Here is a 24344-nt window from a genome sequence, read left to right as displayed (position 1 = left end):
GTCATATTTAACCTTAATTCTGAACTGAAAATTAGCATTTTCCTCCTTCCTTCCCTCTTCCTCTGCTGACACTTAAGTTAAGCTGCAAGTCATAGTTCTCCTTGTATAGTTTGGGGTACCCTTTGTGATTAATCACCCAATGCTGAGGAATCTGCCATGGGCCATGACACCTCTGACATCTTTCAGCTGTATTCCGTTACCCTGTCCTCTGGAAGATGGCCTCAGACTGTCCTGTGGCTGGTTTTGTCATTGGTGTCTTCAAGAGATCTCTTCAAAATCTCTCCAGATGAGATCAAAGAATTCAAGGGTATGTATGTATGTGTCCAAAAATAAGGTTCATCCAAAGCAAGTTGAAGTTTAAATGCACTTATTACATTGCAGCTTCTTAAAGAAACAAATATTATTCTGAGAAACTTTGTTTTTCTTTTACCTTCTCGTATTCTTTCCAGGTATACCTGGATTTCTTTAACAACCACTTGAACTTCCTGCAGTACTTTGTTCCAGATCCACCACTTGCTCCGAAAGGCATCGATCACACACCAGTTCTGATGCTCTTTCTTATAGTAAGTCCTAATTGCATCAATGTGTTGTTTATAGAAGGAATTTTTAATAGCTAGAATCTGTGAGCTGTCATGTTCAGGGTAGGGAGGTCTGAAAACAGTGAAAAATAACACTGGTTTAATATGAGTCTGAAGATTAGATAATTTCATTGAATTTCAGGTGTAAATGATAGAGTCCACTTAAGTCCTTTTTATAAAATTCTGCTTCCTTGAAACTGAACATCATATTGGAGAAATACAAGTTTCTTATTAAAAATATTACCAGTTACATATGAAAAGCAGCATACTTATGATCAGACAGCAACGTTCAGAAACAAAGAACAAAACTTTTGCTATTTATGTCCCAAATACAACTCAGTAATTTTGTAAAGGGTGTGGAATGTATCAGCACATATGAACTGACACACACTACCCATGCACCATTAAATGGTACCCTAGGCAAAATGCTATGAGACTTTTGAAATGGCAGTTGCTTATTAAAAACTAGGCCTAATTTTGAATTAGGCTATTGTTAGAAGTCAAGACATAGCCATAATCCTTGGATATATTTTGAAAACTGTCATATGTACATATACATAAATGACAATAATCCATCTGACCTCTAAAAATACGCAAGACCAGAAGAGATATTTTGACTAGAACATAGAAGCATTTCCTGTTCTGGTTCTTAATTTAAATGATAACCAAAAAAAAAAAAAAAAAGCTAAACTTCTGTTTTGATAGGATTAATTTCTCTGTAAGTTGTACCTTGCAGAAATATCTGATACTGCACATCTGATTTGTATTTAAGCCTATGAAATGCAATTAGTTTGATATTCAAAATGAAAAGTTTAAAGTAAATATTTTCAAAAAGACAGCATTAATTTAATTTTTTGCAATGCAAATTGTCTTTGGGCTTTCAGTAAACAATTAAGCAATGTACTGATTGCTTGATAAAAAGAAAGAGACAAAATGAAAGAGACATGCAATAATGCTCTAAGCTATCTGGAACTTCTTAGAAACACTTCCTCTAATGAGAACCAGGTTCTTATACAATTTAATTTTAAGGTGAATGTTCTGTTCTTTTTAATTCTCTGTCCATTTATAAACTACTTACTGCTCTTACTCAAAAACAACCAACAGCTCTTTAAACAGAATATTTATCTTCTTAGAAAAACAAAGGGAGTGAGCTGAGTTGAAAGGTTTAGATGAGTAACTCACGAATTGTATACGTTATTAAAATATACATTGTTTCCATCTTTTGAAAAGAACTCAAATTAGGACTTAAAAGAGAGCTTATTAGATGAAGTATCATTTCGCTTATGATGATAATAATTGAATTTATGAATAATAAACTTCAGCAGCAGAGTGAACCAGTAATATTTCTGATGTACGGTTTAATTACAACCAATTAAACAAAGCAGTGGGTGCACAGCATTGCACATCGGCAATCTCGGTCATGTAGTCGGGGGATCTGGCCAGAGCATGCCACAGATTCCTTATGTCTCTGTTTCTGGTCTATGGAAACCAAAGCATTAGAATGTAGAAGGACTGGTGCCTGTGTCCTTTCGTATGTGGAGTTCAGAGACAGCTGGGGTTATGCATCAGCTTAGATACAGCCTCTCTGGGTACAGCACTGAGGCACTGTGAGTTGAGAAATGACAATATTGTGTGGATAAAAATACAGCTCGCGGGGAGCATCACTACCTCTTGTTGCTTTCCTTATCCAGCAGTGCTCTTCTGAACACTTCCTTTGCATCCATTTCTAATTCAAAGATTTTCACTGGAATTATCCTAGCTGATTCCAAGAGGTTTACTTGTTTTCTTGTTACAGGATATCCGTCAATTACAACTCTGCAGACAAGCAGAAACAGGAAGACAGTTTTCCTAAGAAGTCAGTTTCTAACTAACCATTAAGACTATGTATATTCCTAGTACATTCTCAATAGAGACAAAAGTCTACACCCATTCCATGAAGTTATTGCTTCCCAGACTTAATAGACACAGTCTTCACTCCTAAAAATTTACAATAAAAAAAATAATAATCATATAGATAGAATAACAAATAGTAAAGAGTAAAGGAAATATACAAAAGGCAAAAGGTATAGGCATGTAAGTGAATGGATCTGACCTAGAAATGGTGGACTTTAAAATTCTGATACATCAATCATTTAGAAATATAATTTTAACTATGGGAAATCTCCATATGGATTGGGAGGAGTAGTTTTCAAAGTGAAATGTTTTACAGTACTTGGAAGAGTTTGTAAAATCATATTGAAGAAGAAAAGCTTTTCACCTATTAGGCAATACTGGGGCAAAATATACTGAAACAATATTCCAGTATTTAACATGATAAAAAAGTTGAAAGCTCAAAATCCAATAATTTTCAGAGATTATTCCAGAATTGCCTTTCCCTGTAACAATTCTCCTTTTTGGGGAGAGGAATTGAATGTCATGAAATCATGATCATGAAGCTTTTCGAGTCTGCCCAGTTTGGAAGGTGTTTCAGTGGTGGAGAAAGTCTCTAGGAAATCAGGATCACATATGAATGAGGTAGGAAGACTCATTGGTTTCAGTTCCTCCTTAGTCATTTCAGTTGTTAACAAAAACAGAAAAGCCCTTGAGTACTGACCCAGTCTGAATGACCAAAGAGGATCCAACGTGTCCAAGTTGGTACTGGAGTTGGTAAGAGACATAAAATGTTAGTTCTCAAAGGATAATAGAAAATATTGGCTTATTGACTGAAAAAATGTAACTTTCATAAAGCAAATTACTTGGATTTACTGGAATATAGGTAATTGAAAATTGCAGAAAATTATGCTTTAGTCCGGTTTCCTAGAGTCATGCAAGGAACCTCATTTTGTATGGATTATTTTCTTGATGCATAACCCACTGACGTGTTTTAGTGAAATTGTTTTACGATGATAACATGGGAATCACTGCCTATGAAGGGACTGGCATGTCTTGAAAAACACCCTGAAACCCAAACAAGACTCTTACCCGGTGGTATTACACGTGTCATTCATCAGAGCCACATCTAGAGCCTGGATGGCGAGTTCATCAGGTACAGTCAGTCCTTTGTGAAGAAGTGACTTTAGCTTCAGTGCCAACTCAGTCTCTGGTTGATGGTTTAACACGTTCCGTATGGCATCTCCCATACTCAGGCGCAGTAGCCCGTACGCGCTTGCAAATTTCTTGGCAACTGCAAAACATTTTGATTTCAACGGGCAACTTTTTACATAAGCAACATCACAGCCCAGCAGTCTGCTCAAGTATGTCCTTAGTCTTAGAAATTAACTGCTCAGCTCCTTCCCTGGGTCATTTACAATGCCTGATCTTGGTCAGTGGGTACCTAACCCTGCCCTACCCAAACCTTGGTGTATGTGCAGAGCAAGCCCAGTGCAGTAACAGCATTCAATTCAGCACAAACCTCAGCAGCAATTGTGAATATTATTACAAAATATCTTAGAAAATATGCTTCCACTTCTGCCTCTTGTACAGAACAACCTAGCAGTTAGATTATTTATCCAGGAAATGGGAAATATGGTCAAAATTTTCTCAGCTTGAGATAATTTGAACCCGTCTCTTCTTTTTCTAACACCCTATTCTAATCCTTAAACTGTGTTGTAAGCTGAATTTTCTCCTTCTCCAGTTAAAGGCAGAGACCTGTGGATTGAAAGAATCATAAAAGAAAGAGGAGAGGGGAGAAAGATGAAAGTCTTGGTTTTTAATTTAGAAGTTTGGAAACAGCTTGGGGAACGTGGAGTTTTGGGTTCTGGTCCTTGATCCTAAGAACATTTCTTCATTTTACATTAGATCATATTGACTGCAAGAAATAAAAAACAATTAGAAAATAATCAGAAGTAATACAAGGGGTATAAATATTCTAAGTCCAGATTTTCTAAGTGCCAGTCCAGATCACTAACTTCTTAAGAAGCTGGGATAAAATTCAGATGGACAATGCATAAACATCTGACTGTAATGAGACACTAGATGATGTAACTAAAGGATTCAATGCCCAGCAAGAAGAGCAGGAAGACCAACAATATTAATGGTTTATGGTTTTTAAATAGCAGTAATGACAGATACAGCTTCTGTCACTAGATAAGGTTTTGCTTTATAGATAATACTGGCTCCTACCTGTAGTCTTTCCAGATTTTGGAGGTCCCACGATTGCAATCTTAACTGGCACAGCTGGTTTAGGTTTTGGCTGACAAATATATTTGATGGGATTTTTCATAAACGTTTCTTTATTTTTTTTACTTGAAAAGAAATAAATATATTGTCGATAGATTACAGGAGACACTGCGCTTTCATTGCTTTGTTGTGGCTTGATTACTTCTCCTTCACTTAGCTGTAGCATATATAAAACAGAAAGCAGTTGATTAGGTTTGAGAAAGCCTCCTCTCCCTCCGCCCTACATAAGTGGCTTTATAGGCAGGTAGAGGAGTACCAACTGTATAAAACAAACGATCAAAGCATTCTGAAATTCATACATATGGACATAATGTATTGTCTGAATCAGAGTAACTTCCCTAAATAAGCAATTCTTGTATTAAAAAAATGAAGTAAACATTGAAACCAGAAAGAGTATTCACTGTTTCCAGTAGGTGGTACCGTAACACTTTCTGTCCATCAAGGGAGTGTAGTCAGAGAGGTATAATACTTTTATTTTAATTTTCAAAGAATAAGGAAAATAATTTTATTCCTCTGTAAATTAAAACCACTTCACTGCCTGACAGTAGAAGATACACTGAGAATACTGTATTCAGCAGAAGTCATATACAAATGAAGAAAACAGAAAAGAATATAAATGCTTACATTGTGGTGAAGTGTAAAACCACAACAAGGGAAGCCAAAAAAGCTTTTGGTAAAATACACACTCTGATGATGAAATCTTTTCAAACACATCAGACAGCCCACTAGAAAGTCTGTAGTGTTGGTGGATCATTGAGTTGTAAGAGGAGCACTAGCGGAAGAACTGGTTGTTGCAGAAAAGCTAAATGATTTCCTTGCACCCCTCTTCACTATGGAAGAACTTAGTCGTGTCCCTGTTGCAGCCCTTCTTTGCAGGAACTGCCTTAAAGTGTCAATAAAAGATATTTTAGAACAAACTGTTGATATCTGTAGAAAAAATTTGCCAAGACTGGATGGCATTCATCTTACAGTTCTAAAGTGACTCAGAAGTGAAATTTTCACTGTGTAATGTGTAACCTATTACTTATGTTGGCCTTCCTTCCATGAAAAAGGTGGAGAAAGTGCCATTTTTTGAAGGGGCCTCCAGGATGGACCCTGGCAAACACAGTCCAGTAAATCTGACCCTGTATTGAGCAAATGGAAATAGATTAGGGAAAAAAAACGGGAGTTACAGGCATACATATGAAATAATGGGGAAGAGCTGACTAGGCTTCTTGTAGAGGGAAATCATACCTCACAAATCTATTGGTATTCTTTGAAGGAGTCAGTAAATATATAGATACATTGATCCGGTTGTTACAGTAAGAGATGAGACTGTTCTACTCTACTCTACTGTTCTACATTGCCTTGCCAGACCCTTCTCTGATTCTTAGCTTCCTATTTCTGCTTTAAGGCATTTCAGGATGCCTAAGTGGAATTTATAAGATGCCAGCAGTCTGTTCTACCTGCTCCCATTCCTCCCTGAGCTCATCATTTTTATTCTCTGCTTATTCAATCCGTTGCATAACTACTTCCCTGCTCCCCGGTTAAATCTAAAAGTAATTGGCTTATACTCTACCTTTCCACAAAAAAACCTCTGGTCCTTAATCAATTTCATCATTTCGATTACATCCTAAAATATCACGAAAATGATCCTATTTCCCTTTCATTACTGTCAGCACGTACATTTCCGCTGTCAGCACACCACTCTGATTTTATCTAATAGCTTTCTATGCCTTCTTTCTTCTAACTGAATCTTACTTTTTGGTTGGTAAAAAAACCATTATACAGCATAAATGAATGAATTGGAGAAATGGAATGACAAAAATGTAGTGAAATTTAATAGAACAAAGAGCAAGATCTAGCATGTAGGGACTAATACGAATTTCACATACAAGCTGGGGCTCAGTAACTGGAAATGACAAAAGAGAAGAAATATCTACTTCTATTACTATGTCCCTAGATTATGAGATGCCAATTTGATGCAGTCATGGAAAAGGCAATTCTGATCCTAAAACATTTTAAGTATTTTTATTATATAAAGCCACAATAAGAGCTGATCTGTATACAGTTCTGATTGCCAAGGTGAAAGAAAGGTAAGCCTGATCTGGAACAGGTGAAGACCCAACATGATGTATATACAAAAGGGAATAAAAGTTACTGATTAATTAGCATATTAAAATGCCCAAGTATGTTTGCTTTAGGAACTTCCTGTTTTCTGTATCTTGTTCACTGTGGATATTTTTAAATAAATCCTCACTTTTATTTCTGATTTACTCACAGTGCAACCTGCTTTTATTTCTTGCATTAAAACAAAAAAATTACCTGCTAATATTTCATTTGCTACCTATAAAACTGTATCAGCTCACTTTTGGGCATAGAGACAAGTACTCTCTGACTTTGGCTTTCCAGATCTCTGGTAAAATACTATGGAATTAGATTTTGTTGCTCTTCAAACTTCATAAATTTTTTCAACAAGGAATTATTGCTGATGAATTACATACATTTAACATTTGTTGGTTTACATTTTTTGCCACTGCTAGGGTTGATGGCCACCTGTGTGGCTTCTTACAAGTTCAAACCCCAAATCCTTTCAGTTTGTTTTCACTGCTTCTGGAAGAGTTTAAGACCTTCTCTATTCTTCTGTGTTTTGTGGATCATTAAGAATTAGGCATTTATTTCTAATTTGGTGCTATTTAATTGTCTTGCTAATGGTAATGTAACAAAATTTACTAAATGCCTCTCGGCCTTAATTTAGCTGCAACTATGAAAAGACTAATACCTTTTTTTATCAACACTTGCTGTATTTTATATATATTCAGTTTTTCATTAAATATTTCTAGTATTAGTTGCTACTGTCTGATAATATCTTTTAATGTGAAATATATATTTTTTAAAGTATTACTTCTTGAAAATATTATTCAGCTCTTTAAGAACATTACCTTGACAGGGTCCCACTGACCAAAAGAACTTGGAAATTTATATGAGAAAATTAGCATTTTCTGTGCAAGTGGCAAACTTATTGGGTAACATTTCTCAAAAATGCTTCCACGATTTTCCGTTAGAGAATTCAGCTTGCTATATATTTGGTGGCGTACAATGTGAGGCCTCCGTCCCCCATTGATCTTGATTTGTGGTATTAACAATTTTTCAAGTTCTTCCTGGTTAATGAAAACACAATGAAATATTAGAATCATAAGCACAATCAGATTTTTAATAATGACTGTCAGCAAGAGTTTCTTGAGCATGTTCTGAGTCACCATAAATCAGCAAAATTTGATTTGAGAATTGGTCTTCCTGCCCACTAAAGTTTAAGTTACCCAACCACATTATTTAAAAAAAAACCCAATAAACTAAAAAAACGATGATCTGACAGCTAACTTTGAGGAATGTACAATTATAAAACTAAAGCTTGAGAAGTGTCATTCATTCAAAAAGAAACAGATATCATTCTTTCCCTACTCTAAACAATTTAGGATGGCTTATTTAGTTACTCCCTAAAAATATTGCTGCTCTCTAGTGACTTATTATTCTGCAGCTTATTCAACCAAAATATAAAACCAATTCATTTTTACAGATTTTTTTCTAGCAACCTAATACTTTTACAAGTGTTACTGGAATTTTAAGTCATCATTTAGTTTTCCATAAAAGACCAAGATTCCACAATTCAAAGAGGACTAACAATTAAACAATCAGAGAACAATAAAGAGTCTTGAATAATGAACCAGATACGGTAAGTTATTTCAAGTTATTTATAATGGCATAAATGTTATTGGAATTAAAAAATAGTAGGAAAAATACTGAGTAAGCTGTAACTAGGGGATATTAGTCATATCTAGTCCCAATATGTAATTCTATTATATTATACTACTTCTGTGTAATTCCTCAATTTAAGTATCTGTATAGATCCACAGTCTTGGATCTTTCCACTTACTGTCATAAGCAGAACTCAATATGATAATGATCTCTAAAACACTAGTCATCTCTCTTGTTGCTGAGATTTATGTACTTCTTGAGAGAAACACAAGTTGCTGACTCTCTTAATTGGTTGTTTGTTTTCTGACCTATCAAAAAGGAAATAAGGACCCCAAGCAAGATTGGGTAGGTCTACCCAAAATTTTCCTTTGTTTTTTTCCACACAATATTAGTCTTAGAAATTACATACTTTTTAAAGTATATACCTCCTCATTACGGCCTTCATCTTGCTCATGTATTTAGATCATGAGTACAGCAGCAAAATTATTTATGCATTATAACTTTTGAATTTGACAACTAAAATAAACCTGAAAACTCTTCTTGCATCAAGCAATCATATAATTTAATAAAATAAGTAGTAGATTAGGTACCTCTACGCCTTGTAAACCATCTTTTTCTGAATCAAACTTTTCTACAATTTCATTTTTTATGCGCTCAACAGCATCAATCTCCTGTTCTTCTTCAGCCTCTTCTTCTTCTTCTTCTAAAAACTCTTCTTCAAGTATAGCTTCAATATCTTCATTTTCATTCTCATCCTCCTCCTTAGTGGCTTCATAATGCTCCTCATTTGCTAAAGCCTATAAAGGTAAAGTATTTTGTTGTTTCATGTCTATGATACAGATGTTTTGAAGGAACATACGGAATTCTTTTCTCTTTTCTAATTAGAAATATCAGTAATTTGACACAACTTGAAGGTATCCTTTATCATTAGCAAAAATCTAGTAAGTTAGTAGAAATTCAGAAGAAAATACAGAGGTATTGCATAGTGCATACAGTGAAGCATTGTACCAGTTACAGGAGTGCTTAAAAACTGAAGTGCTACACTGCAGTTTCAATGAGAAGAGTATTTTTTTCATATTGTAGTTTGGCAGGACATTTTTATAAACAAGCTTCTTAGCTGGAAGTCTAGTTGCTATAGTTTCCTGAGCAGTCAAGTAGTACATTAATGCATTTATAAATATACTATATAATCGAGTTCAGGCAGAAATCCTGGTACAATCCTATTCTGGGTTAACCATGGATTTGACAGCATATTTAAAACACATGTCTAATTGCAATTAGTGGGGCTACTCTTATGCTTACAAATTAGATACATAAACCACAATCGTAAATATTTTGCTGAATTTGAGCACATATTGATAATTATTTAAAAATTGCTTTTAATGTTCATAAGTGTATAGTTTCTAAAACTGTTTAACCATCATGTCAAATTACTTTTGAAATTAGAAGTTTCTGATAGTGTATCACATTTTTACTATTCTGCATTGCCCTGAAAACTCTGTGACTAAAAGCTCTAGAAATTTCTAATATAGGAATGCAAACACTTCTATTTAAAATATTTTTATTAGCTTGTTTTCTTACCTCCTGTTTCTTTTGCTTTCGTTCTGCTAAAAGTTCTTCCCTTCTTCTAGCAATCCTCTCATCCTGTTAGTGAAAAAAAGATGTAATACGACAATGATAATTGCTATTAAAAGCTCTTCTCTGAGTATTGGTAATGTGACCTAGAATTAACGTTGTTCTTTCCACCTTAAAATTCTTTTTCTAGTTGATTCTAATGTTAAAAAATATTATCTGTGCAGCTTGAAATTTTGCAGACTAGATATACCTCTCTACTTGGTGAACATGTACAGAAATCTTAGTCAAATGAAAATTCGCAACTTCTGAGATCGAGATTAGGGAGGAAAAAAAAGACTGTGATTCTGATCACACTGAAAATATTATAATATTTTTATTGGTGAGCTATAAAGTTCCTAGACTTATAAGCAAAATTATCAAATTACTGTTTCTCAGGAAATCCTGATTCTGATCTTTCCTTACATCTTAATGTCTTTATCACTTTGTGTCACAGTTCCAAGTATGTATTCTAAATAAGAACCTGTTATTTTTGTTTGCCATCAGGAGCCATATTGATGCCTACCCTTCATTAGAAGTTTGGACCCTAGGATCCATAGGAGAGGTATTTGGCACTTGAATTAACAGAGTAACTGCTTAGAGGGTGAGCTTAGTACAGCCATGTAGGCTGCTCACGAGAACGCACCTTTTCCAGTGAGTTTTCCTATTTGCATCAGGAAGGACTAAATTGAAAAAAATACTTCAACTCTCCTAGATTATATGCATTCTCAAAGCCAACCTCTGGCACAAGCAGTTCAGAAAACTTACTGGTATTGTATGAGCCTTGTCCCAAATTCTGCTGTACTAACTTTCTTTGTGTCAAATGCTCTGTAGTAACTTATGTTCAGACCTTTTCTGATAGTACATGTGAAGTATTTTAACTCGCTTTTATAGAAAGTTAGGAACCTTGAATATATTGGTATGTGCTGATTGTAAATGTCTGCAAGTAACTTGTAACCTGTTGAGCAGTAGGCACGGCTTTTGTTCAAAGAGGAGACGGTGCAGCCGTGACAGCACTGAGAATGTGGCTGTTACATTTCTGTGCAGAGTGTCATAGTTGGAAACCAGTCACATACACCATACAGTACCTTTGAAGTCAACGTGTGGGAGATGCAAATCAACTCAACAGCCCATGCTCAGGGGAACCAGGATGCAACAGCAATACCGTGCTTGAACTGCACATTTGATTTTTTTATGACCATAGTCACTCTCTCCATCTAGTTACCTTTTTCTCCAGGTCTTTCCAAATGTCTGGCATTCTGTCATACACCTTTCCTGGGCTGCAAGATACCTAAACTTCTGCACAAATTAATTGCACAGGAGGAAAGGTCCCATGGTAAATCTGGGAATGCTGTAAATGTGTGGGGTGGGGCCGTGTCTCCTGGCTCTCATATCTGTTTCTCTGTGTGCTCTTCACTGCTTTGGAAGTTCTAGAATCTGTGTTCAGACCTGAGCTGCTGAAATTGCAAAAAAATTAGACAGGACTGAAAACTTACCCTTATTTTTCTTTTCAGGTCTTTCAGTTTCTTTTTATTTTCCTTTTTTTTATACTGTCTTTCTTTCCATTTTTTCAGACGTGGAGGAAAAAGACGGTCGAGAATGTCACTTACTTCTACTTCAATATAAACTGCAACGTCAGGACACAGTCCTCGTTCTGACAAATACTGGGCTTCATGTGAAGTACGAGGGAAACCATCCAGTATAAATCCTGTGGACCTAATTGGAAAATAAGATATTTATCATTACACAATGTGTTTTAAAGTGCAACACTGCAAAAATGCAATTAATTTGAAAAAAAACCCAACAAACTACATTATTAAACGTGTATGTTAAGAGTAAACTTAAAAAAGTACTTTCAGATATCGTTTGACAATGTAAAACTGATACTTCACTATTTTAATTGGTGTACTAACAAATTTACAGGTTTTAATGTGCAGAGATTATTATTTAAAAATAAATTTTAAAAAAAAATTGTCTCCTCAGTATTACCTGTGTGACTCTAAACCCAGTACTTCTTAGACATTCCTCTCAAAAAAATAGAAGGTGCCCCAAATATTATTTTGGTAAGATCTGCAACAGAAAGCTTGTCACTTGAAAACTGTTTTTTCAGAAATGCCTGACAGTTTCTTCTCTAGTATAGGATGAGAATTTTGCCTCTCAGCGTAATCCGTATCTTCCTTCCAGAAGACATTAAAAACAGATCAAATATGTCTGGAAAACTCTATGGCTTGTTGGAGCTTTTACAATCTCAAATTAGATGAGTAGTTCTATAAAGCTGAAGTTAGTATTTCTCTTTATTACTTTAGTCCTTAATAGGATACATTGTAAAACTGCAGGAAACGGAAGAACTACAAGGAGTGGGAGAAGATGGAAGAACAGGTTGTCCTGGATGCTGTGGGAAAAAGCTGGGGGGAAGGTATCATGATATATATCATGATGACTTCTATACAGTCCCTGATGAAACTGAATTTATGTAATTTAATGTAATGTAATCTAATCTAATCTAATATAATATAATTTCACAACATTATGTGTAATGCTGGGTTATTTTTTGTCTTGGTGCATTTTTTTTCCTAAAACTGATCTCCCTATTTTCACACCCTTCGGACAACACTGTCCCCTATCTGTGGGCTGACAGGACAAAAGTCTATTTGAGCATCTTGTTTATTCTTTTTAAAGCATTTCTCTTATTGTTGGGAATTGAAACCTAGTGGTCAAGTTGCCAGCAGCTTTGATTTGGATGGAAATGGATGGAAGAGATAGGACATGAAAAAAAGGGATTTTCCCAGATGAAATTACATCCTAAAAAGCCAGTCTGCTTTCTAGAAGTGGATGATCTTATTTACTTATGCAACAATAATCCACATTTATCACAGTGTTACAGATGTACTTTCTGATATGAAAGGAAGACTGTGTGGATACATCACTGGAGTACAGAATGTGATGAATGCACAGCATAATCTGATTCTGTGTTATTTTGGAGACCATTGATAGCATGGTCTTTGCTTTTCACACAACATTTATAATATATGGAAACCAATAGTTACAGCTGGATTCCAGCTCTCCATGTTTATTAACTACATGACAAAATAAAAGGTTTATTTACCTATGTATCCTGAAAGCCCCCCCAAACTCCCTAGCTATTCAAGTGCACTAAGTACCTTTCTCCAGTCCCATATAAAGTGCATAAGACATTATAGTACTGTTAAAATATCAATGAAAACAGAGCAACAAAAGGCTGAGAGATAGGTAATGATTCATAAGAATTACAAGAGCATTGAAATAATCTCTGCAATAATTACTTGTAATTGTGGACACAATCAATGATATACTTGCTCAGATTAATTAAAGAAAGATAATCTTATTACAGTTACCGGAATGGCTCTTTCCTCCACCAGTCAAGAACAATATTATCAAGGACTTCTGGAGGCAGTGCCTCATTATCCATTAGATTTGCTTTGATTGCTTCCTCCTCATCAGTTAACTTCACCTCCTGCACCAAAACAAAGGTAAAAAAAAAACAAACCAGAGAGAAAGAAAGATCTACCTGACACATTTATTTACTCTTGAGTAAATAAGGTAGCGCCTTCATTTGATTTAAACCAGCAGAAACAAAGTAAATTATTTGCCACATTTCAGTGTACCATATTATACATTTTGGGATATTTTCCACATGAGTAGAGTTGGGTAATTCCCTAGAGTTGGGACAATTGCTGCTGTATGAGTTCCAATGAAACCTAAAACCAAGCACAATTATTAAGTATTTAATTATATATATGCTCAATTCAAATAAATAGAAACTGAAATGATCAGTTTCTCCTAATTGCCCACAAGAAGCTTTCCACTTAGCTTTCCACTTAGCTATATATGTTTTCTTGCTTAGGGAGCCCACAACCTCAGAAAATTATCCTCTAGAGTTTTGTGCATGAATGGGTTTCTGAACTGAACTGCAGTTGCATTGGCTGTGCAGACACCCCATCAGATAAAGCACTTTACGAGAAGTGTGAGAAAAAAATACTAATGTAGAAGAAGATTGTTTACCAGCAGATAAAAAGATGAGGAGGAAAAAAATACTAACAGAACTGCTTTAGTGTAAGACTTGTATTGATGCCAAAAAAATAAAGCTGAGAGAGCCAGCCATAACCATCAGTGCCAGGAACACTTGCCATATTTTGGCTGTGATGACCAAGTTGTAAACTGACTTGTTAATAGAACCTCCTGTTAGATTTAATTAATGAAAACCTGAATTTTTATTCTGACATCCAAGATTTTTATCTGTACTCCATCTGTGTTGAAGCATTTGCTTCCAATACTACTTGCTCTTGTATTATTTCATCAGGAACACTACCTTCCAGTTATCTGGGACCTCCTCTGCCTTTCAAGGCAATAGAGAGTGGCCTTGAATGCACCTTTGGCAGTTTCTTCAGCCCCTTTGAATGTATCCCACTGGCTTGTATACATCCAGATTACATAAATGATCCCAAATTTGATCCTATTCTGCTGTGAGTAGTAGTATCAGTTTTCACTCAGGCTTTCCTATGGGACACAGAGATCTAGAGAGCCACAGACTGGACTGTACTTGTAAAGACCAAGGTGAAGAAGGCATTGAGCACCTCAGCCTTTTCAGTGTCTTTCCTCAAAAGGTCACTTGCACCACTCAGTGGCAGACTCGTCTTTTCCAGGTCTTCCTTTACTACTGTTGTTCCTGTAGAAATTCTTCTTGCTACTCCTCAGATCCCTTACTAGTTTCTACTTCCACTGAGTGCTTGTCTTCCAAATACTGTGCCTGGATTTTGTTTACACTCCTCTGTAGCCCGCTTCCTCTCCTGCATGCTTCCTTAAATCCTGTACTAGGAAATCTTTGAAGGTCTTTGATGACTAGTAACTTGAAGGAACATAGCAGGTATCAGGAGCACAAAAAAAAAAGGCTCTTCAAATGTGATACTGAAACTTCTTGCTTCCTGAAGGTCTGAGAGTTGGATAAGCCCTTATTTGTACTGTCTAGAAGGCACATTTCATCAAGTAAATAATTTAACATAAGTTATTTTTATCAAGCTAAAATTTTGTAGGAAATGGCTATTCTGGTCTGAAAAGAGTTATTTTCTGTATGCACATTAAAAAGATCAGATTAGTACCTGTTTGCTTTTTTCAGTCTCAATTTTAGTCATGGTCTGAGAGAAGTCTTCCAGTTCCTGTGATAGAATTTTATTGTAATCTTCTTCAGGTTCTTCATCATAATCAGGCCCAACTTTCTCTTTAGTTTTGGGTAAGATCAATTCCTGTAGATATTCTTCAAACTGAATATGGAAAATGCCTAATTTGTCTGCTATCTGTCGTGCACAAGTAGTTTTACCCGCTCCATGAGTACCAAGTAAGCACACCCGCAGAGGAGGAGCCTGTAGGAAAGAATTGGAATATTTTATAATAATTTGGAGTCTACAGTGTGCCCCCTACCATTTTTCACTTCCAAAATATAATTATTAAAATTGTGTCAAAAGCAGTCACAGCATTTTGCATTTTAATTTTTCCAGACTTTCTACTGCTGTTCCAAACAGACTACCTGCTCTCTGGAAATACTGAACAAATACACTCTAGCAGCTAATGCCAGTAGGCAAAAATCAAACCTCATTAGACAACTCTGGTAAATCTTCCCTTCTTTTACCCTTCTTCCACTTACAAATAAAGACTTAAAGATAGTAAAAAAAACCCCAATAGTTGTGATTTGTTAATCACATGATTATTGTAAACCCTTATAATCTTCCTCTCTTTTCTGCTTTATTTGCGTCATTAATTCAATGTGTTAATTTAAATGTACACTAAAAAGTCACTAGGGAAGCCATCTGTTTTATTTGTTTCAGGGACTTGGCTGATATATTTATTGTTACCTAGAAGAAAAACAACAATAATAAACAATTATAAATGGGAATGGAAAATAGTGATTTCAATTTGTTAATATCTGCTTTAAATGATTTTGAAGATTCTTACTTGTATTGGTTCATTGTGAGCCACATACTCCTCAGGGTTCTTCAAAAATTTATCTTTGTACTCAGAAGATGAAAAATAATAAATCTTTTCTTGATATTTAGCTGCATGTTTATTGAGTCCTGGGTGAAGGACAAAGTTCTCTTTCAGACTGACTGGACAAAAGTGTTTTGTGTCTCCCATGTGCCTTTTCTTTTCCTTATTTTTTTCTTTATCCTGAAAATAATAGGAAAATTTTCAAAACTATTTGAATTCATTAGTTCACTTAGATTAAGTAGATCAAGTAGATTAGATTAAGTAATGTCAAATACATCAACCGAGCACTGAATGAGAATGGGACTCTCAAGATAGTTTGTAAACCCAATATAAGTCTATGAAAATACAAACTTTTTAGAGTCAGAAAACAAACTGTCCAGTCTAGTGAAACAATTATTGAGAAAAGAATGACCATTTAAAATTTGAAATGATAATATTATAGTTCAAAATTAAGCTACAAGTATCTATGATAAAATCTTTTCCTGCTGAAAGGAAAAAACCAGAAACTCACTTTTTGTTGCTTTAAATGTGGAGAAGTAGACTTCTTCAGAAAAGGCAATGAGAACTGGTATTACAAAATCAGATTACTTATCCAATAAAACTAATTTCTAAAAAAATCTATTTAATACTGCTCCAGTACAGTATATGGATACCTTGTACTGTTAAATTTGGGGATGGGCATCTTCCAGTATAGGATGAAAATAAAAGAAAGGTGATGCTAGACCTCTAATTTAATTACAGCAGGTGATGGAAAATTACCAATCGCTGAGATGAAACAGAGGATTGCATATTAGGTCTCTGCATCTTCTGATGTTTACATGATGGCTCACAGAATCATTGTTAGTTGACAAAAATCAAAGTTCACAGTTGTTTCTTTAATAAAGCCCCTCTTTGCCATCTGGTAAAACTAAGTATATTCATTTTCTCTATTAGCATGGGGTATTCATGCTTCTCACTGGAGTAAAACTACTATCAGCCGGAACACAGGAATACAATGAAGTGTTCTTGAAGCATATGCTGATATTTAATCTGTAAGAAGGCTAAAACTGGATCATACAAAATCAGGTTCAAAATCTGACTATTCTGGAGTTATGTTCAAACTGAAAATAAATGAGTTAAAATAAAAGCATAAACAGACAAAGCCAGCATGCTTACTTCTTCCTCTTCATTTTCCTCTTCTTCACCTTCTTCTTCTTCTTCATCTTCTGCTTCAGCAGCCAGATCTTCTGCTTCCTCATCTAAGTCTTCAGCAGATAATTCCCAACCATGATATTTAAAAGGTTCTGAAAAGGTTAAATTTTTTTGTTCATTTCAATATTTTTCATTTGGCTACACCAGAATATATTCTCTTTGTCCATAAATGTAAGCACATACGTGAAACAAAACATGCCAACTGTATATGGCATTTCACCTACTCATAGAACAAAATGTTCTCCCTGGGTGTAGGAATTAATACATTGCTTCCTCCAAAAATGGAAACTCTACTGGTTGTTTTTTGGTTGAAGTAAATTGGTATTTTCAATGGGAACTTGTAGTACAAAAGTATTATACAAACAGTGCAAAAAAAAATGTTTGCAACAGGTTTTTTCCTATTGTTCATTGAGGAAAATAATCACTCAAATTTTATTTTATTATAAAGCTAGCACAATAAATGTTTTGGTTAATAAACGCTTGAATTGTACTAATAATAGGAAAAATGTAGTAACAATATTATTTATCCTGTACTCAAAATTGTTAGATTTGAGCACACAAGTGAATAAAGGTAATTTGCCAAAAAATAATCAATACTATAAAAATCCAGTCTTATACAATCTACACAGGTGTGTAGATTAGATTATTACACACTCTGAAAGTCTCATTGACTTCAATTAATAATGTACATGAGTGAAACTTTGTTATCTGTCACTTTCTCAAACCAGTATCCTGACCTGAACAGACAGAGCAAGTAACAGAGGAAATGTGCTGTCAGAATGCTTAGGGAGCTATTATCTACATATTTGTATAGCCATCTATATATTTTTCAAGCATATATATTCCCTACTCTTCCTATGTCTTAAAGGCTGCTAAGTGTGCTTTTCAGCTCCCCCCCAGAATACAGCATGTCCTGCTCCTACTTCACGTGAGTAACACAGAACTGAATATAACCTACCCCTCCAAAATACTCAGCATACAAGGTCTCCAAAATCCCTCTTGGTAGGTGTAAATCACATAAACAGTATTACTTACTTTCCATAACCAGTACAGTTTGATTAAGCAGACTTTCTGGAGTTTGCTCAGCAATCTCTAAAGCGACAACCTGAACTAGAGGTGACCGCTTGATTTCTGATGCCACTGTTTGCCAGTCATGCATGAAAAGGTCAATCTTCTCTTTAATTATTTCCATTTCTGGTATATCTGGAAAATCATCCTCTGAAAACCCAGGTAGTATGACCTCTGAAAAATCAAATAGCATATAGAAGGCAATGCTCCTCTAAAATGTTTTTGCATTTAAAAATTATCATTATGCTTTAGAATTTTTTTTATTTTCCCCAAATATGGTTGCTTTTTTTTTTTAAATGCTGCTTCCAACAATGAGACACAAAAGTGTGACACATTTCTCTGGGGGCTGGAAGTCACCCATAGTTATACAAGGATAAAGACCATGGATGTAAATCCCATCTGCCAGTCAATACACTGGCAAGACAAGGAGTATTTAAATGTAATTTAATGTAAATTTAAATGTAATTTAATGTAAATAAATGTAATTTAAATGTAAAAGTATATAAATGATGAAAATAATAGTAATACATATATGTATGAAAAAATAAATGAAACTTTAAAAAGAGTTATATCATGGCTTCCGTCTGTGGACACTTGAACTCTCACAAAAATTTTGGCTTTAATGAAGCCATGTCTGCATACAATAACTTGTTTAATGAGTAAGGCAAAGAAAAGACTTTAATCTCCTCAGGTACATTGTGCAGAAATTTGTTGTGTCAATTGTTTAAGATCAGAGAAGTCCAAGTCTGTCTCCTAATACTGTATCATTAAAAGTAAACAGAAGTTAGAGACTGAAAGAATGCATTAATATAAATAAGAAATTCACAGGTACTACTCGGGTAAACATGACAAAACCATATGAAATGCGTTGTCATACTTGGTGAGCAGAATAACAAAGGATTAGCTGCTTCCACCACCATCCATTTTGCTGAAAAAGCCACAGGGAATTAAAAAGTTGATATTGACACATAAACAGAAAAGGAGAAAAATGCTCATAGGTTCCTAGGGCGGCAATTAGTATCCATTTAGACATTGTTAGGGCCTGAAAGTCCCGAGACAAAGTTCTGTCTCAGCTAGAAGATACAGAGGTGCCTGGATGACACCATCACCACCTTGTCCTTACTAAATCAGGATCAGTGTCCAGCAGCAGCGATGTGGTGCAGTTGCAGCTGTTCCCATTCCCTCCACTCATATAATTTTCAACACTGATTTTGCTCTTATAATTTTTCTTTTGTGTTCTCCTTAATAGGTCTGACATCAGTGCCTTCAGCTAACACAGATAAGCAGTTTAGAGCAATGACTTAAACGGTGTGACTTATTACCACTTTTTGTAAGTTTGCTGGGACTTAGAGTGTATGCTGTGTTTGTCTCTTGCCAGAAATAAAGCTGCAAGAAAGAACTTGAACAGTGGATGGAGTGATTTTATATTTAGCTATAATTTTCCCCTCCTCCTTTTGTTTCTGTCTTTTTTTTGAGTTTGAAAGAGCAGGAACAGATTTTGACGCAAGCACAACAATTTCAAGCCTATTCCAATGAACTTTTGCTGATTTTTTACAAAAAAAAAGGACCATTACTACTATTTTTCCTTATGTAACTTCCTACACATAGAAAGAGGTATTACTGAAAAGAAAGCCTTACTTAATGCTTTGTATGTTAAAAGCTTTGAGCATTTTCTTAAAACTACAAACCCCAAAAACATTCTCAGTGTTTTATGGTTACTCCCTGGCATTAAGCTGGCCAGTGCTCACAATGTGAAATTGCAGCACTGTAATGTTCATTTTGAGTTTGCCCCAAACTGAAAAATCCAAACAATTTTTCTGCCCTATGAAGAGTTACACTGCCCTGTTACAATTTTCTTCTTTAAGAAAACTAGTATTTCCTCCCAGCAGTGGATGTCTCTCAATCTTCTCTTGTGGGTTGTTGAAGAAATCCACAAACGCCACATTTCATTTTCCAAAATAGAGTGAGATCAAAAAATTCTGTTACTAAGTACAATGTAGGTGAATTTCAGTGATTTAGGTACCAGTAAGATGTGGCAGGAAACAAGACTAAACGTAATGGTCAGAGTGAAATGCTGCCTAAATTTTGTCTGACATGATACCAACTATGGAAGTGTCAATAGCAGCTGGGGTATATGAGCACCTGCAGGATAAGAAACATTGAACAATTTTCTTCTGACCGGATGGGTAAGCTATCTATGAAGCTATTATATCAAAAGACAATGTCACTACTGTCTTCTAGAAGAAAGCAAGCCAGGGCCCTGCCTCCAGTGAGTTAAATGACAAAGAGGTAGGGTTAGGAACTCCCATTCTTTTGTCATTGGCCAAATTTTAAAAGATGAAGGGTTTCAAATACATGCCTCCTTTTGACATTCCTTCATGGCTCACTAAGATTGTCCCCTTGCTAGTTTGTTACTCGCTGTGCTTATTTCTACAACCCTTAATTCCATATATGAAGCCAGGCACTTCATAGTTAGAATGGGAGTTTGGGGCACTGCAATGTCTACATCTCCTTATGGGTCTGGGTCTTAATGTGTAGCCCTCTAGAAATATAGTCAATTTCTAGATGCTTAGGTGGTTTTAAGAATTTTGTCCTTACACTTACGAGGCTGAAACTTTCACTTTCAATACTTCCATTTACCTCTACTATATATATGGTAAACTGAGATTTGAAATCAATCACCTCCTCTATGGCAATTCATATACTGGCTTGGTGCACTGAGGGCACCCAAAGACCAGGCTGTCCCTGCCCAGGCCCTCAGGACTCCCCCCACCTGCCCACAGCCCAGGAGCCCATGTCAGCCCCCCGGGATGTCAGCCTCGGCCCCAGTGATGCTGCAGCAGGGCCACTCTTGAACTCCCCACAGCCCTGCCCACCATGGGCTCTGCCAAGCTGGGCAAAGCCATGGGCTGACATCCCAACCTGGCCTCTCCTTGTCCCTGTCCCCAGGGAGGTGTCCGATACCCAGGGCCGGAGCTGCCCTGCTCCTGACTGGGGTGGTGGGACAGGCTCTGACTGCCAGGCCCTGTTCTGATGGTCACGTGTTGGGTTCTCACACCATGTTACTGCACTTGGCCCCAGCTACCTGTTCCTTTAGGAGCAGTTGGCTCATACAGTGTCCTGACAGTGAACTACAAAACTTTATTTTAATTGAGCCACTTTTAAATAATAGGATCACAAATATGCATTTTGGCAAGTATTTTTTGTGATCTTTTATAATAAAAAATACTTAATGCATTTTCCTTCTGTTTACAGCTTTGAATGGTACAACTATTAGACTGACACCTCAGCAGCTAACCTTCCCTCTATTTGAATGATTATTAGTCTAAACGTAAAACAAAAGTGCAAAAGGGCCTATCATTAAGCAGAAACACCTTGCAGATTTCAAATAGTCTGGTCTTGAATTAGAAATTAATTTTTATAATTAATGTTTATAAACATTTGCGTTCTACTAAACTACACATTCATTCTATATACATCACGACATTATTTATCCCCTGCAATGACATTTCTGTCTCTTGCTGTGATTCTAAATAGGAACATGAAAATACCTTCCTTTCTATGTACATTAAAAGGTGGTCTGCAAATGCTACCATTTATTATGTTGCATTTTGCAGAGATGTATTCTAAATGAGACAGAGATGTAGCCAGGTAAAACCTGCTTGAATTTGGGCAGCTCTAATGCATTATGTAATAATGATTCCATTAGGAACATGGATTTTAAGAAAATAAGCAAAGGATACATTAATAACTAGGTAAGGCTAACTGTGGTTTGCACGTGTTATCCCTGGCACATTCACACTGGAAATCACATGCACTGCCTTGTGAACCACAGCCCTATTCAAAGCAATAACCTATGGAAGATGTTAACACAGCCCATCTGCATCTAGCCTTCAACAGATGGTCTTTTATAGCCCTGTCTTTTAAAAACCTCTCAGTTCTGGGGAGGTCGTGAAACTTTGTAAATACGCAGGCCGATAGTGGATTTAAATGAATATTTGACATCATCTGAGACAGAATATTGAACATGGTAACAATCCACTCAATAGAATGCTTCCCTTATGAACCCTTAATCTCAGAAACACAATTCATGTTACACCTTTCCTGATAGTTCATATTTAGCAAATGATGGACGAGCACGTGTTCCAGCTTTGATTCTCTACTCTAGGCACCTCTAGATTACTCCTGTCTGAGAGTTTCCTTGCTTAAGGAAATTTATCTAGCAGCAATTAATGCATACTTGTGGAGTTTTAAAATCAATTACACAGGCCTAAGTGACCAGGAGAAACTTTCTGCTGGAAAGGGGGCAGAAGTAACAAAAGGAAAAAGGATTACCTTCCTAGGGAAAAGGGACAACCCCAAAATTGGACTCAAACATTATTTGGTTTTGGTTCAGGTATTCGAATCTTACTACAACAAAAATGTTGCCTCCCTGGCATTTGGTTTGTTTCAAACTGTGTCTCAGAGATCAAAAGTACTGACAATACTTTAAAGTAAAGTAGCTGTACCTTTGCTATTGGACATAAGTTATAATAATTCTGCTTGCAGAGGGGATTTACAGTGAGAAGATATTTTTAAAGAAATAAGAAACACAGTCAAGAAAAACACCTGAAAAGACAATAATGGTTTAAAAATAAATGGATCTGAAAATGCAAACAAGTTTCCTTCAGAGGAGGTGGCTGTCTAACAGTGCTGTTTTTAATTTCTTTTCCTTATCACAGAGGTGATAGGAAACAATCATCCCCAGCCCTAAGTCTGGAGCTTTCACAGGGAATGCCTATATGGCAGTCTCCTGTATTCTTTTGCTGTGTGTCTTCTTTGCTTTTACTGAGCATAGTTACCATAGAGACAAACAATCCTCAAAGGCTTTCTGCCCCCATGTTCTCCAAGTGAGTTGCTGGGGAAGGAAAGGCTTTAATATCTTTTTTTCCCGGCGTTCTGCTAGTGTTAGATATGACTTTTTCTGCCCTCAGTCCATATTCAGCAACAAAAAAAAGATGAAAATAATCCTTCTTTCCTCCCCTCTCAAACCCTGCCAAACCTGAGAGAGAGGCACCAGAAGCCAACATGCCTTCTTCATTAGGGTTTTACTAACAAAATAAAGAGAAAGGCAAAATGCGGGACAAAGAGTGACACTTCCATTCCTTGGAACTGATATGTATTTCATTATGAACATATTTTCATTTGTCTTTTTGAAACAGAGCATGTAGAATGTTTATACAGACTTTTCACTACTTACTTATAAATGTATGCTGCCAAATAATTTTCAGCATATTACAGTGAAATGTACTTAGTAGACAAATTTATACTGTATGTACTGATTTATGGTTTTTGGAAAAAACAGCAGTTCAGTTTATGGATTAGGATGATTCTAATGCATAAAAATGTGTATATTTAACAACTTGCTGTTTAAAATAAAATGGCTTATGCTGGATTTATTTCTCTATTGGACTTTTAACATATTCTAAAAATTCTACTAGATAAAAGCGAAAATGTATATTTTACAAACTAAAGCAGACTGTATCCATTAAAGATGAGTTGCCTTCAAAGTGTCTTTTGAGAGAAGGCTACTATAGGATTTCATATGTATTTTCATTAGCTTATGGTTCAATGGAGTTGCATGTGCTGCAGAATTTTAACTTATACCAAAAAGAAGAAAATATGGCTCCATGTGAAATCTAGCAAGCTGTTAGTAGGACAATGGATGACTAAGGAAAACACAGGACACATATTGATCATTCATATCCAAAGTTAAAATTCTTCCATTCCTATTTTTCCTAAGATCCCTTGCCACAGGGAATGGACTAGTAATTTCTGATTTCTGTGGATATGTTATTAATTTGAAATTGGTCTGTAGAAATGGGGTTTGTTAAAATCAGATGCAGGTATTCGTGAATACTGCAATTTGATTATTTCCTGGGGGTATTTTCCCCCATTTTTTCCTGGTATTTTCTTCTTTGCATGTTTTCTTTTTTTCTCGGGGGG

At 35.7% G+C, this 24344-nt stretch overlaps 1 protein-coding gene across 1 annotated transcript in view; it reads right to left on the bottom strand.

Annotated features, from left to right (window-relative positions):
- Positions 1 to 24344, bottom strand: part of AK9 (adenylate kinase 9) — a 55648-nt gene that overhangs the window by 5622 nt on the left and 25682 nt on the right. The window contains exons 18-30 of the mRNA XM_014964480.1: positions 18327 to 18533; positions 17256 to 17383; positions 16068 to 16280; positions 15218 to 15478; positions 13457 to 13575; positions 11579 to 11798; positions 10053 to 10115; positions 9062 to 9268; positions 7658 to 7876; positions 4680 to 4893; positions 3540 to 3741; positions 2247 to 2393; positions 431 to 651 (exon numbers count right to left, since the gene is read on the bottom strand). Coding sequence (XP_014819966.1) covers positions 431 to 651; positions 2247 to 2393; positions 3540 to 3741; positions 4680 to 4893; positions 7658 to 7876; positions 9062 to 9268; positions 10053 to 10115; positions 11579 to 11798; positions 13457 to 13575; positions 15218 to 15478; positions 16068 to 16280; positions 17256 to 17383; positions 18327 to 18533 — 2421 coding nt within the window. The remainder of the gene's footprint in view (positions 1 to 430; positions 652 to 2246; positions 2394 to 3539; positions 3742 to 4679; positions 4894 to 7657; positions 7877 to 9061; positions 9269 to 10052; positions 10116 to 11578; positions 11799 to 13456; positions 13576 to 15217; positions 15479 to 16067; positions 16281 to 17255; positions 17384 to 18326; positions 18534 to 24344) is intronic.

Source organism: Calidris pugnax, unplaced genomic scaffold (assembly GCF_001431845.1).
Source record: "Calidris pugnax isolate Ruff unplaced genomic scaffold, ASM143184v1 scaffold219, whole genome shotgun sequence".
Taxonomy (NCBI): domain Eukaryota; kingdom Metazoa; phylum Chordata; class Aves; order Charadriiformes; family Scolopacidae; genus Calidris; species Calidris pugnax.
The sequence above is the reverse complement of the archived record's forward strand: the minus strand, read 5'-3'. Positions and strand labels throughout refer to the sequence as shown.